The 16135-nt window shown below is 32.5% G+C and overlaps 3 protein-coding genes across 3 annotated transcripts; all 3 read left to right on the top strand.

The window, feature by feature from the left end:
* The first annotated feature begins 1579 nt into the window (after positions 1 to 1579).
* On the top strand, positions 1580 to 5601 carry LOC123903886 (plant intracellular Ras-group-related LRR protein 3). Its single transcript, XM_045953572.1, has 4 exons — positions 1580 to 2370; positions 2994 to 3160; positions 3278 to 4842; positions 5565 to 5601. Exons 1-3 carry the CDS (start codon positions 1795 to 1797, stop codon positions 3921 to 3923), a joined length of 1389 nt encoding a protein of 462 aa, XP_045809528.1. The 5' UTR covers positions 1580 to 1794; the 3' UTR covers positions 3924 to 4842; positions 5565 to 5601.
* On the top strand, positions 4373 to 6479 carry LOC123904335 (protein DMR6-LIKE OXYGENASE 1-like). The gene is made up of 3 exons (XM_045954009.1): positions 4373 to 4842; positions 5582 to 5906; positions 6228 to 6479. Exons 1-3 carry the CDS (start codon positions 4373 to 4375, stop codon positions 6477 to 6479), a joined length of 1047 nt encoding a protein of 348 aa, XP_045809965.1.
* A 1476-nt stretch (positions 6480 to 7955) lies between these two features.
* LOC123903885 (protein DMR6-LIKE OXYGENASE 1-like) lies at positions 7956 to 12872 on the top strand. The gene is made up of 3 exons (XM_045953571.1): positions 7956 to 8513; positions 9349 to 9673; positions 12261 to 12872. Exons 1-3 carry the CDS (start codon positions 8038 to 8040, stop codon positions 12507 to 12509), a joined length of 1050 nt encoding a protein of 349 aa, XP_045809527.1. The 5' UTR covers positions 7956 to 8037; the 3' UTR covers positions 12510 to 12872.
* Positions 12873 to 16135: the final 3263 nt, after the last annotated feature.

Raw genomic sequence — 16135 nt, 5'->3', positions numbered from 1 at the left:
TCCATGGTGGAGATCATGGGTATTAGACGGTCAATGGTGACCACACAAATTCCAATGTAATTTTACTATATTGAGTATTCTTAACTAGTGTGTCTGAGGCACTAGTTAGCATTTTCCTAAAAAAAATAATGTTTGCCTTATCAAAAAGAAAAAATTATATATAAGTCAATTCCTTATTCTTTTATGAAAAATGGATTCTTTGATTATCAAAAAAATATTTTGTAAGAATGCAATCTTGTAAAGATTAAAAACATATTTAATCTTAATTTAAATACTTTACTAAATTTGAGTACGTGTATAGTCCACTCAAAATTGAATGGTCATCTATGTCCACTGCAGAGAAACTAGATCCTTTTGTGAGACTTTGGGATGTCTATATATGGAGGTACTCTTACCTAGACACAATGATATAGACACAAGACTTAGACACACACACATCAATCAAAAAATTTAAAAGAAAAATAAAATAATCACATCAATTAATATAATTTTAATCATTTTTTTCTTTAATTTTGCTTTGCTGATGTGTGTGCCTAACACCTCTAATATGTGTTTGTGCCTAAGTATTTTCCCTATATATGAGGTTTGTTATGTTGTTGACTTTGTGAATATTTACATAGCAATAGTTAATCAAATTTCTCCCTGAACCCCAAAATTAAGCATAACAACAAAACCTTATGTGTTAAAAAATACAATTGCCCAATAATAGAGAGATAATATATAAGTTGATTTAAGTAAAATGAAATTTTGCCTAATAGACTCCTCTTGTTTCTGCCTATGTAGTGACAACTGCCTAAGTTGATTTAAGTATGTACAACTAGATAAGTTGAACTCTTGTGAGTTATCCGACTTGAAGCACGTTGGTATTTCTACAATCCTGGTATCGATGTGAATAACTTACAGAACAATAGTCGAGAGTCAATTTTTGGAGATAATCTTAGGTGATCGCATGACCAAAACATTACTTTTGGTCGCAACCAATTAAAACATAAAAATACATAAAAAGTAATTATAATAATATAATAAAAAAACAATTTTATGATCCACCTTAATTAGATGATTGTGTGACCAAATGCTATTTTTTGATCCAAAAACCATGTAAGAATATCTCAGATTTTTATGTTTCTTCATCTTTAATGCTGAGGTGAGCACCTCACATACCTTGTTATTTTGGGTCATTCCGGTATCATGATGTGAAATTACTGAAGTCCCTAAAATTTTAAATAATTTGTACATGCATCCCTAAATTTAGAGATCAAAATAAAATATTTTTATTTTTTGAACAAGCCAAAATGAGATATATATATATATTAACCAAATCAGTCTCCCTGGCACAAGACGTACCAAGATAGACTACAAAAGTTTACAAGAAGAATAAAAAACAAAACAATTACAACAGTCAAACAAGACCCAAACAAAGTCGAGGACTAGACCACCAACTGTGGTAGTTTAAAGCTAACGTAATGCTCGTCGACTTCAACCATCTAAATGAAAACAGTTTGATCTTGTCCATCAAAATATGGGGCGAATCTAAATTTAGAGATCAAAATAAAATATTTTTATTGGTAATGTGGAATTGGTCATGTGAGAGGTTTGACTAGTGCCCCCTTACCTACTTCAAGAAGCCACCTCAATGACCAATTCAATTTTCCCTCCACTCACTATTTAGTCAAGTCAACCAATATACAGTTAAGTAAATAACTCATCATTCCACTTCTCAAAATATCAACACCAAAAACTCTTTCTTTCCTTGCATCACAATTTTCTAACCTTTCTTCTACCTTTCTTTCTTCAATGGATTTCAATCCCAACCTAAATGATTTCCCTATTCTCTCCTTTCTCTTAAACCACCTTCACCCTCAAACTTATCCACCTCTTACAAACCAACTTTACCAAAATCTACTAACTCATTTCCCTCATTTCAACAATCCTGAACTCTTACCTTCACTCACAAACCTCATTTCCAATCTCAACATAACACATACTCTATCTTTTCTCCGCACCCTCGGTCCTCGTCCTGATCCTTCGTCTATCTCCGCTTCTCGCGCTAAAATAGCCGAACCGGACGTGGATGTGGCGGTGTATCAGGCTTTGTTGAAGGTGGAGGATATGCATGAGGAGTGTGTGAAGTTGTTGATGGTTGCTGAGGAGAGGTTGGTGGAGGGTTATAGGTTGTTTGTGGAGGAATTGGTGAAAGGGGTTGGTGGTGAGGATGTTAATGAAGGAGTTGTTGGGATTTTGAGGAAAGTTGAAGAAGGCGAGGTTGTTGAGCAGGTTGATCTTTCTGATATGAAGTTGAGGGTTTTTCCTGAGGTGTTTGGGAAGATGAAGGGTTTGGTTTTGCTTAATTTGTCTCATAATCAATTAAAGGTATCTATTTTTTCTATCCATCTCTCGTATTTGTATATGTGTTTAGGTAAACCGTTTTGAAGTTTTTGTATGGATATGATCAGTGTTGTGAAATAACATATAGACATGTTTGAATAAACAACTTAATTAAGTCCTTATCAATATAAGTGTGTTTAAGCACAAGTGCTTATCAATATAAGTGTGTATATATAGATATATATCTATAAGCTATTTCCATCAGAAAAATAAAATGAAGTCAAATTATTTTTATATAAGCTGTTTTCATATAGACATAAAAATAAGCTGAAAACAACTTATAGACATGTCATAACTCATAAGTTGTTTCCATAATAAGCTCTCACAAACCCTCTCACAAAAGTGTTTATCTCAACAGATAATCTTAAATAAATTAATCCAAACATGTCCTATTATCACAGCAAAGTTTGAACAAATTAGTATTTTTCCGTGCTACGCTATTTAGTACAAAATGTCGCGAAATAGCTGCTTTAGTAGCATTATAGCACTACATCATAGAGTCGCAGAATTTGAACAAATAACTATTTTTTTACTCAATGAACGCCAAAAATGTTTAGTTTTATCAAGTGTAACTTATAATATTGAATAATTCCATCCACTCAAAACAGGTGATTCCTGATTCAATAGAAGGACTACAAAAGCTTGTGGAGCTTGATGTTTCGTCGAACCTTTTAGAGTCTCTGCCAGACTGCATTGGATTGCTAACCAATCTAAAAATCCTTAACCTGTCAGGGAACAAGCTAACTGCTCTTCCTGAATCAGTTTCTCTTTGCAGGTTCTTGTTTGCTTTAAAAACCTAATTTCATTAGACTCGATATTAATGTAATTTGCTGCACACTTGTTTCTCCTATTTTGTTGCTTCTGTTAAGTTTATCCTCAATGCAAATTGTAGGTCACTAGTTGAACTGGATGCAAGCTTTAATAACTTAATGTGTTTGCCAACAAACACGGCCTATGGACTTGTTAACCTCGAGAAGCTCTCGATCCATTTGAATAAGATACGATTCCTTCCTCTATCCATTGGAGAAATGAAATCTCTCAGATATCTTGATGTTCATTTCAATGAGCTTCATGGCCTACCTCAATCTATTGGGAAACTAACAAATCTAGAATATCTAAACATCGGCAGTAATTTCAACGATATGACTCAACTTCCTGAAACAATTGGTGGTCTGGTTAACTTAAAGGAGCTAGACCTAAGCAATAACCAGATCCGAGCTTTGCCTTACGCGTTTTGCAAGCTTGAAAAACTAACAAAGCTGAACCTGGACCAGAATCCAATCATCGTTCCACCGGTAGAGGTTGTAAATCAAGGAGTTGAGGCTATGAAGGAGTTCATGGCTAAACGGTGGCTTGAATTCATTGACGAAGAACGAAAGAAAAACATGGCTGAAACTCAAAATCAACAAGCAGAGACGGGATGGCTGGCATGGGGAGCGTCATTGTTGAATAATGTTGCCGGGACTTCTGAGAGTGTTGCTGAATATTTCGGCGTTGCAAAAGCTCCTAAAGACACATTGTTGTATCAACAGCTATGATATATTTGTACTTAATGCTGTCACATGTATAACTACCACTACAATTTTAGCATTCCATAACAATTTCTAGACAGAACCACAACTTAAATGTTTCTGAAGTTGTCTTGTCCAATGTCTTGTTTTTTAGCAAACCAAACGTACCATAACTATTTTTGTTCTCGCCAAAATTAAATATCTCTCTCTTATTACAAACATAAAATAAATAAATAGTATTCTTCAATAATTCTCTCTTTGATCAATTCTGGTGGGCTGGTGGGGGCCCTGCAAGATACTATCAGAGATTTCTTTTTTCTTCTTCTTTTTGACTTATGTATATAAAAAATAATAATGTTTAAACATTGTCACCTCTCATAATTAGTAGTATATTTTACTTAAGCAAATAATATATAAATTACTACTACATTGCAATTATTTGTTGATGAACTTCAATCTCAATTTTTTCTGAAAACATGAACTCTTTCCAATTAGCCAATGAGTCTTCTCCCCTTTCCTTAACTCCAAATTTCATCCTCCCAGAACACAAAAGACCAAACCTTTCACAAGTCACTTCTTTAGACTCAATACCTATAATTGATTTGAGTTACTATGATGAAAACAACCCTTCATCTTTGGAAGTTGTTCACAAGATTTCAAAGGCTTGTGGAGAATTTGGTTTTTTCCAAATTGTGAACCATGGTGTTCCTGAACAAGTTTGCAACAATATGATGAAAGCAATTACTAGTCTTTTTGAGTTGCCACCAGAAGAAAGAGAACATCTTTCATCAACAGATCATACCAAGAATGTAAGATTGGTCAATTTTTGCCTTAAAGTGGAAGGTGGAGAAAAGGTCAAAATGTGGAGTGAATGTTTTAGTCATTTTTGGTATCCTATTGATGATATCATTCATCTTCTACCAGAACAAATTGGTACTCAATATAGGTGAGGAATTTTCCATTTGACTCTACCATTCTAAATTTAGTATATATTTGACTATACTTGTTGAGTTTATCTACCGTCATAAAAACAATTGTTAGACCATTTGCGAGAGCTTATGGAAACGTCCATTAGTTATTTTTTAGGTTATCTCGGTAACTTCTGAAAACAACTCATATAAAAACAGTTTGATTTTGTTTTATCTTTTGTTATAGAAATAGCTTATAAATAAACACTTATGATAATCTTTTATGCCGTAAGCACTTAATTAGAGTATGGCATTAGTTGAACAAATTGATAAGCTAGTTGCTACCAATGTGACCGATATAATGCATTATGATCCATTAATACTGCAAAAAATTACGGTCAAATTTTCCCAACACAACCTCAACTGTGTTTGTGTTGTAGTTACAGAGATATCTGTTGAGTTTGTTAGGATTCATAGTTTGTTAGATCCATGAGGGAAACACAGTTAGGAATGAAAAAAAGGAAAGAGAAAAGTGATTCTCATTGGCTTGAAACAATGCTTAAAAGTTGTACTTATAGCTCACACAAGATAGCAATTGCTTCTATTGAACTAACTAACCAACTTAGAGTTACTTGGCAGGAAAGTAAGTTACAGGTAGTAATTAATGTAAACTAACTATATCTTCAATAATATCAAAAACTTTAATGTCATGGCTCATATTGCTGCCATTTTTTGAAAAATGTGATCACAAGCAATTTAGACTTTTGCATTTCATAGGGAGGCTTTCACTGACTATGCAAAAGAGATTGGTTCATTGGTGAAAAGGCTTTTGAGTTTGATATCAATAGGGCTTGGCTTAGAGGAAGATTTTTTGTTGAAGAAGGTGGGTGAGCAGCCTAGACTAAGAGCACAAGCAAATTTCTATCCACCATGTCCAGATCCAGAGTTGACCATGGGTCTCCAAGAACATACTGATTTTAATGCTATCACTGTCCTTTTGCAATCAGAAATTTCTGGTCTTCAAGTTAACAAAGATGGAAAATGGATTTCTATTCCTTGTATTCCTAATGCTTTTGTTATCAATCTAGCTGATCAAATTGAGGTATGTGCCATTGATGTGCTTTTCCTAGCTATTTTTTTCACATGTCATTGGTGTGCCTTTTACACTATCACCGCTTAAGACTCTAAGGTCAAACTCTTACGACTAGAAGTAATATTAATCGACCACGATAGTGGCATATGAATGGATGATAATTCTCTATCAAATTAACATTGTAGTAAAATCTAATTGGATGATTGTAAAAATGTTTTATACTTTGTGTGCATATATAGTTCTTCAACTTCATCAATTCATTTACTAACAATGTATAAAAATTGAGTCATAACGTGAAACAAATGCATAAAATGTGACATGTATATGTAGGTTCTAAGCAATGGAAGATACAAAAGTGTACTTCATAGGGCAGTTACCAACACTGTGCATCCACGAGTTTCAATGGCTATGTTTTATGGGCCAAACCCAAACACATCAATTGGGCCAATTCAAGAATTGATCGACGAAGAACATCCTATCAAATTCAGAAATTATCGTTTCTCTGAATTCGTTGAAGAATATTATAAGCCAAAAAGAACTGGGAAGATGGTGAAAGAAAACTTCAAGCTAGAAGATAAATAAAATAGTTTAATTTGTATGCATTGATGATGTAAATGTTATGATATTATTTTCTAAAATTAGTTGGATATATGTGCAAAGTTTTTTTTTTTTTTTGACATAGGATATATGTGCAAAGTTATTTTGCACTATGATTGCATTCAAATTAAATTTTAAACAATGCTGGATTTTCAATAATGTACCTACTACTATTTTTATTGTTATGTCGAGCCAATGAACGGCATATGTACCTACTCATAAAATACACTGCAAAAGTTGGATGTAATGCAACACCTCTTTCAAGAGAAATTACTAAGTTAGAGTGAAAAGTGTGGTGGGTCTTTCATCAAGGCGCGATTTTAACCATATATAGATTACTATGAATGATACTCAGTTATCAATTGGCATAGTGAAGTAACATGCTCTAGGACTCGTATCGTCAACAGAGTGTTTCTAGCTAAGTTTGATTCACTTAATCTATGGTTAAAATCATACCTAGTAACCAATTGGCATAGTGGAGTAACATGCTCTTTTCAAGAGAATACTAAGTCTAGAGTGAAAAAGTGATATGGGTCTTTCACCATGTACGGCTCGATTTTAACCATATATAGATTACTATGAATCATACCTAGTAACCAATTGGCATAGTGGAGTAACATGCTCTATGACCGGTACCGTCAACCTAGTGTTCCTAAGTTTGATTCACGTAAAAAAATGTGTTGGTTAAACTTTTATTTGGTTTTTGTGAATGATAACACACAAATATGGACACTTTTGACATTTAAATCCTTAAAATTAAGGACAATTTGGCAAAAACGTCATTCTTCACTAGAGAGATAGAGAACAATGAGTGAGAGAGAACAAATGAGGAGGGGAATGGATTCTCTCAAGTGTGATTTACATTTGAGAGAATAAAGTGTAATCTAACACCATCTAAATTCATTTTCTCTAAATTTTTATATGTTTCTCTCTCTTGATCAATGGTAACAAACCACACTTTATTCCCTCAAGTGTAAATATTTCAAATTTTATTTTTAGTCCCTATAAAATGATATAAATACATGATTAACGGGTAGTTAACTAGTTATTACATTTTTTAAAAAAATAATAAAATTGAAATAATAAGATTAAAATTGAACTAAAAGGTAAAAAACTATAAGTTTTAGACACAAAAATAACATTTCAAAAAAAAAAAAAAACTATAAGTCAGATTAAAAACTTTCAGTCAAACACATTTTATTTTATCAAACAAACTTAAAAGTAAATTCAATAAATTATAAGCTAGCTTATTTATGTTACTAAATATATACACTAATTTACATTTTCCAAATAAACAAGACCTAAAAAGTCAACTTATGTCCTAAAAAAGACTAGAAAGTTAATAGTCAACTCTTTAATAATGCTCCTAGAAAGTCATCTTAATCCTTTGATCAATTCTGGTGGGCTGGTGGTGGCCCCTGCAAGTTAGTATGTTACCATCAACTAGTAGTATAGTATAATTTACTTAATCAAATAAGATATAAATAAATATTATTCCCATTGTTTCTTGAATGAACTTCAATATCAAAATTTCTAACACAAGATGAATTCTTTCCAATTAGCCAATGAATCTTCTCCCTTATCCTTAACTCCAAATTTCATCCTCCCAGAACACAAAAGACCAAACCTTTCACAAGTCACTTCTTTAGACTCAATACCAATAATTGATTTGAGTTACTATGATCACAATAACAACAACCCTTCATCCTTGGAAGTTGTTCACAAGATTTCAAAGGCTTGTGAAGAATTTGGTTTCTTTCAAATTGTGAACCATGGTGTTCCTGAACAAGTTTGCAACAAAATGATGAAAGCAATTACTAGTCTTTTTGAGCTTCCACCAGATGAAAGAGAACATCTTTCATCAACAGATTATACTAAGAATGTAAGATTGATCAGTTATTATCTTAAAGTGGAAGGTGGAGAAAAGGTGAAAATGTGGAGTGAATGTTTTAGTCATTCATGGTATCCTATTGATGATATCATTCATCTTTTGCCAGAAAAAATTGGAACTCAATACAGGTGAGGAATTTTCCAATTGACTCTACCATTCTAGATTTATATTTGTTTGAATTGATTTATTTGAGCTAATATCATGTCATAAACACTTGCGAAACTTTTTTGGAGAGTTTATAGAAATGACTTATGACATGTCCATAAATTCTGTTTAGACTGTCTTTTTTTCTTCGTCATATAGCTTATTGACTAGAAATTTCACTCTTAAGATGGATAAGTGGGATGACCTGAGTTTGAACTCTGCCCCCTGCATATATAATGCAATGTCCTACCAACTGAAATTAGTGTATGAAATTAGTTTGTATAAAACAATTTGACTTTATTTTACCATTTGTTATAGAAATAACTTATACATAAGCACTTAAATGATAATCTTTATTGTTATGAGCGCTTAAGCCTGAATAGTGTTGAATGGTTAATTATGGATGTTTGTGAAGCCGCGGCTGAACTTCCGATGAATGACACTCATAACTATAACGGCCGTAAGGTATCAAAGTTCCTTGTCTGGTAAGTTTCAACCCGCATGAAAGGCATAAAGATCAGGTCACTATCTTAAAGAGAGGCGCAGTAAAATAGACATGTATATGAAAATGATAAGCTAGTTGTTGCCAATGTGTGACCGATACAACATATCCTGATCCTTTGATATTCAAAAATTATGGTCAAATGTGGCCGAAATAACTTCAATTGTGTTTGCATTATGGTTATTGAGATAGCAAAAACTTATGTATGGTGTATGTATACGGCGTCGAACATTTTGTATCATAATATCATCACTGTTATAAAAAAACTAGATCATCATAAGCTAATATAGTTAGTTATATTTTTTTGCATTTTACAGAGAAGCTTTCACTGAATATGCAAAGGAGATTGGTTCATTGGTGAAAAGGCTATTGAGTTTGATATCAATTGGGCTTGGCTTAGAGGAGGATTTTTTGTTTAAGAAGGTGGGTGAGCAGCCTAGACAAAGAGCACAAGCAAATTTCTATCCACCATGTCCAGATCCAGAGTTGACTATGGGTCTCCAAGAACATACTGATCTCAATGCTCTCACAGTTCTTCTGCAATCACAAGTTTCTGGTCTTCAAGTTAACAAAGATGGAAAATGGATTTCTGTACCTTGTATTCCTAATGCTTTTGTCATCAATCTAGCTGATCAAATTGAGGTAAGTGTCATTGCTATATTTAACTGACCTACTTATTTTTTTTATAAGTAAAGATAGTTGTATTATAACGGAGCATAAGGAAGAAGTACTCAATTCCTTACAAAGTAAGAACCTTAGATGATTTGTAAGCAAACTAAGGGATTATTACACTAATTGGAGAAAATAAAATTTACATGACTACCCGATCTCCCACTAAACCACAACCAAGAGATGCTAATAATGTTATTAACCAACCGTGTGGAATCACCGATTTCACCTCTAAACATAATGTTATTCCTCGTTCTCCATATGCTCCAAGTGATAGCAAGCCAAATCAAATGTCTAATTTTCTTACCCTTTTTCGATTTAATCATATTACCGAAGAGGATACAGTGTTGTCTTCCTACTTCCCTTGGAGTGATATGTAATCCCATCCAAACATATATAAACCCTTTCCCAAAGCTATTGAATGCAATGGCAAGAGAAAAATAAGTGGTTGCTGTCTCCAACAACATTGAAGCAAAATCAACATACCAGATCATGGATATTAGTAAGGATTCCTTTGGAAGCAAGAGCTGCACGCATTGGTAATTTATGTTTAACAAATGCCTTCGGCAGAATGTCATTCTTCCATAATTTACGGACTGCTGTGGTTGTATCTGCATGCAATACAACCGAGTTGCAGCGCTGCAGCAAAGAAGAATAACATGATCTGACAGTAAAGTTCCCTGTCAAGTCCGGTAACCACCGCCAATCATCCGTTCTGTTAGAAAGGAACTGTTTCCCGACCAGCAGCTGTTGAAGATCAATTAATTCCTGCACCTCATTCCCTGTTATATAGCTCTTCTGACCATTCCCAAATCCATCACAGTCCATGACTAGCTCGAGTTAGCAAAAAGTTGTTCTGCCTAAACCACTTCTCTTTCCAAAAACTAATTCTCTTACCATTTCCCAAGTCGCATCACAAGATGACTTGAAAATTTGAAAAGGAGAGAAAATCCACTTTCCAAAGTCAAAAAACAAAAATCCAATTGTATTACTAGGAAAAATACTTAAATGGATACAAGATCAAAATAAAAAATTGTTTAATTAAATATATATTATTTAATTATTTTTTCATTTTGCTTTTTCACATTTTTGTTTAAATCTTGTATCTAAAAAATTGTGATCACACAATTGTTTCTCTTGTTAGTATTGTAAAATCATTCAAAAATAGCGCAAACTCAGCCCAACATGTATAGCGATAGGAAATTTTCTCATCCCACCCACTCACTTTCTCCCCTACCCCTCTAGCAATTCGGAAAACATTTTCCAAATTTTTTATAGTGTAAATTTTACATTAAAAAACAGTTCGTAACGTATTTTTTGAATTTTTTTGCGCGCTAGGGAAATAGACGAGAAAGTGAGTGGGTGGGATGAAAAAAATTTGCCATAAAGTAGATGTTGATGTGAAGTTTTTTTTTTGAACCAACCAAACTTACTGCATTTCATTAATTATCAAAAGTTCAATACATGAAAGAATAATCTCAAATCTATGGAAACTAGTCCAGGAATTGGCCGCCCTAGCTAAATTGTGAGCAACCGAATTCACTTGTCTCCTAATAAACTTAACTTCAAAGTTTACACCTGATAACATAACAAGAATAATTTCATTAACGATTGAAAGAAACTCTGAATTGCCTCGCCGTTTGGTACGAATAGCATCAACCAACACTTGAGAGTCACTTTCAAACTGGACGCTTTCAAAACCTCTACTCTTAGCCTCATTCATAGCTTGCAATAGTGTACATGCTTCACCCTCCTCAGTTGATAAAGTCAGTTGCTGCCACTGCGTAATTCCAGCCATAAACTCATCAGAATTATTACGAAAACAAGCACCCATTGCGGTCCTACCTGCATCGACAAAAAATGCTGCATCTACATTGCACTTTAACCATCCTATACGAGGCTTTTTCCACCGAATGGTGCTGACAGGCGGATCATCCTGATCATCGTTACTTCGCAACTTATGGACGGCAATCCACTCGTTCCACTTATGTTGATGTGAAGTTTAAAGCAATAGAGTTTAATCAAACTCAAAACTGTACAATTGTGTATCTACAATTGTGTATCCGAGTTCTTGACGGTCCTTACCATTTACCACTTGATCTATAAACCCAAAAAAATGAAATAAAAAAATAATAACAAAGAATATAAAGTGTTTAGGATTTAAACACAGAGTGAACTAAAGTATTTTCGGGCCTAAAGTCCTTAATTTACTTGAAGACATAAACACATTGTTTTCTTTTAGGAACCTTCATGTTTTTTAATAAAAAAAAAAAAAAGAACCTTGAGGTTTGTTATTTAAACATAAAAGATTTGATAGCATTTAAAGTAGTATACATTTATCTCCATCTTTCTCTTACTTTCTTCACTTTACATATATTTTAAAAATACACACAAATAACACTTGGCAACAAGTTTGACAAATTTTAGTAAAAAAATGGCAATAATTATCATTTTTTGATATTATTGACAATAAAATTTTGATGTTTTTTTTTTGACACAATAAAAATAAAAATAAAATTTTGATGTTGAAACATCATTTTTTTTGTAACTTTAAATGTAGGTTCTAAGCAATGGAAGATATAAAAGTGTGCTTCACAGGGCTGTTACCAACAATGTCCATGCACGAGTTTCAATGGCGATGTTTTATGGACCAAACCCAAACACAACAATTGGGCCAATTCAAGAATTGATAGATGAAGAACACCCTCTCAAATATAGAAATTATCACTTCTCTGAGTTCCTTGAAGAATTCTTCAAGCAAGAAGGAAAAAGGAGATTGGTGAAAGAAGCTTTTGAGTTGCCACGTTAGGAAATAAATAATATAGTTTAAAATTTGTATGCACCGATGATTTAAATATGTTTTACATATATATCCAATCAAATCTAACCGTTTAAATGTTATAATATTATTTTCTAAAATTATTTGGATAATGGATATACATGTAAACATATTTTAAACAATACTGAATTTTCAATAATATTGTATCTAATATTTTTATAATGTGATGTTATGGTGAGTCAATGAAATAATGAGGTGTTATGTAAAACTGTGGAGAGGGGGGAAAAGAGGGCATGAAATATTTGGAAACGGGAGAAAGCGTGGGAGTGTGAACATAAACTGTGGAGGTATATGTACTACAATTCTCATTGAATGGGTATTTTAAGTTATAAATTTTTGTGGGACTAATTCCCTTAATACTATAAATATGAACACAAAAACTCATTTAAAAATGTAAAGAGTTTACTTAGCAGCAGGGACCAAAAGTCAAGACGGAAATTACTCACGGGAACTTGTTGGAGACGAACGGTTGATATGATGGTCTTAGCTTGTATACAGTCTTAGCACTATAATGCTTAACTCAATATTTGAAAGAAGGGAAATGCTAAGTAAATTGTGTTGAGATTGCATACCTTAGGGTTTATGTATATGTTTGTATTTATAGGTCATGCCTTGTGTGAGTATGCATGAATAGTGATAATTCCATTACGTGGGTGGGGCTAAGGATAGTACAATTTTAGTACTATCTTGAATTCTTGTTGGTTGAACCGATGTGCTAGGGAGGACGTGGTCATCCCCAACTTGAGCATTTATCCTTTGCTTGGACACGTATATTGGAGCCCTTTTATGTTCTTGGTGACATTGGGCTATAGGTAAAATTTGAAATATTTATAAGGATCAAAAACTTATTTAACCCGTAAAAGAAACCTTCAACCAAACAAGATGTTGTCCATGTGACATTTGAGCTACCTTTGCGCTTACTGTCAAATGGAAATAGAAGAAGCGTTGAAGTGTCGGGTGATTGCTCTTCTTCCCTCGTAATGTTAGACATGCAAAATACATTATTAGAATATATTTTCTAGTAAAACTCTACACTAATAGAAGTTATATTTCGGTAGAATATACACTACGAAAAAATATATTTTAGTATAATGATGAGATTTTGAATGAAAAGAGTAATTACCAACGATTTGTTTGCTTCAATTGCCCGGCCCGTATGGACCCATATCGCAATCCTACAAAATCGACTTGTAAAGCAAAAATTATCTCTATTTTATAAACATTTATTCAGACCACATCGCAATCGTTAGGGAATTTCTTAACATCTCGAACTAGTTTATTTTCTTTTAACCTAATTGAAGATATTCTTAGGAGTTTCGGACGTAGTGTTTTCTTTTATGTATGTACTCCTAAAAAATCCATCAAATGGAAGATGCACACGGTAACATGGACACGCGTACATTTGTTCTACCGGCCTATATGCAAGAATTTTATTTTGTTATTTGTTACGGACACATTACGTATAGTACAGTGCTTTGACATTAAACATATAGTTGGGTAGTAGTACTGTAGTAGGAATATGAATTAATGGATGTAAAAAAGATAAAATTAGACAACTTATGCAGATAGATGGACCCATATAGCCTATGTTAATATGAGGCAATTAATTAGGCCAAAAATGAGTACGTAACATGGACATACTCCTTATATGGACATATAAGAATATGATTATGTTCATCAAGTTATAGAAAGTAGTACTTCAATATGTATGGGATAGTTATTAACTAAGATTTTAATTGTCCTTTACTCTTATCACTTATGTATATTTCCTCTAATGCTCTCTATATATATATCAACCACATGAATTATTTCTTTAAAATTAATTGAAGGACTCTTTACTTGTTGGTTTTTTGCCGGAAGTAGTAGGAACAAATTCTGCCCAATACTAATAGTTTTATGCAAGCAATTATATTTCTTTTTACATTATGCTAGTAGTTTTGACTTGCATCCATAATTATTAGTTATTACATATACCATATAGTCATGTATACTCTCGTTTCTGTTGGGAAGGGAGGAAACATGCAATAGGAAAACTTTGAAACCAATCATCTATCTTGCCTTATTAATTTTTTTAAAACTCACAAGGGTTCATGTTGTTTGATCACACTATAATTTGCATAATATTTTCATTAATATGTAGTGTGACGTATGAGACCGACGAGAGTGTCGGAGTGAGGAGTGATCCTCGGTACATATAAGACATGGACAATGAGCGAGTCTTGACAGCAAATATGTGAAAAAGGACATGAATTCGCTTCAAAATGAGAGCGATATATCCTGAGGCCATGCATGTACATGACTGTATGGTTGAAAGATATATGATTTATATAAAAAAAAAAAAAAAAAAAATGAACGGCAATTTATAAAAAATGATTGGTACTACCTTTACCAACAATATCATTTTATTTTTGGTATATATAATCATCATACATAAGAACTTCATAGTTAAATGCATTTGACATTTAATTTGAATTGAATAGGGGTCGACCTTCTAAGAAAGTTTTTCATAAAGCACATGAATGAATACAAAACATGCTAAAAAGACTAATGGTGGTTTGTAGCATCAATCAACAATACTTCAAGTCATCTGGGTTGCATATAACTTCTCCTTTATATGATAAGGATTAAGCACAAAATTAAGTAACAATTAAGTTAAATTAAGTACATGATTAAGGATTAAGTGATCTAAATTTATCCTCAATCTCCTCTGCCAACGTTTTTAAAAAACATGTGCACAAACAACAAAAGTGAAAATTTTATGTTCCATCAATTCCAAAAAAGAAGGAATTCATTGTAAAAGGTTTGCAAGGAAACAATAAAGATTAAGAACATCTTCTTTATATGAAGATTTTTTTTTATGATGATTATAAATTTTATAAAAATATTGTGTTTTTTTTTCTTCATAAAATTAAATATTGTATTTTAATTAAAAACGAAAGAAAGAAAAAAATACAAAGAATAAATACACTTCCAACTTGAAGAAATTTATGGACTCATTCGGTTATACTCCATATCTCATGATTCGGCACTCCAATAATAATGTCATTTATTATTTACATCACAATAGAGACCAAGCACTAAAACTATATAGTACTGTAAATAAATGGAGGTTTAATATTTAGCCATCTTTCAAGTTTAAAATGCTAGCTTACGTATCTTGGTAATACATATTATTAATATTAGTATCTGCCAATATCAATGTTAATTATACACGAACCAACACCGCATATGTTTTTTTCATATATGAATAGGGCTTGTTTGGTTAAGCTGATAGCTTTTAGTACAAACGCTTATCATAATAAGTGTTTATGTATAAGTTCACATAAGTTATTTGTATAGCAAAAAAAAATATTTAAATTATTTTTATATATGCTATAAGTTGTTTTTATAAATTATTTAAAGAAGTTGAAATTTTTTTATAAAAATTATCATAAATAATTTTTATAAGTTCTCTCTCAAACAATTTCGCAAAACTTACAGCAATAAATAAATTTAAATAAACCAATCAAAACAGGTAAATATATAATTGCCAAGTGGCAATTACTACATTAGTTTCTCTCCCAACTACTTAATTAGTTTTTAGATAAATTTCCAAT

Source organism: Trifolium pratense, linkage group LG2 (genome assembly GCF_020283565.1).
Source record: "Trifolium pratense cultivar HEN17-A07 linkage group LG2, ARS_RC_1.1, whole genome shotgun sequence".
Taxonomy (NCBI): Eukaryota; Viridiplantae; Streptophyta; class Magnoliopsida; order Fabales; family Fabaceae; genus Trifolium; species Trifolium pratense.
This window is presented reverse-complemented; position numbering and strand designations above follow the sequence as displayed.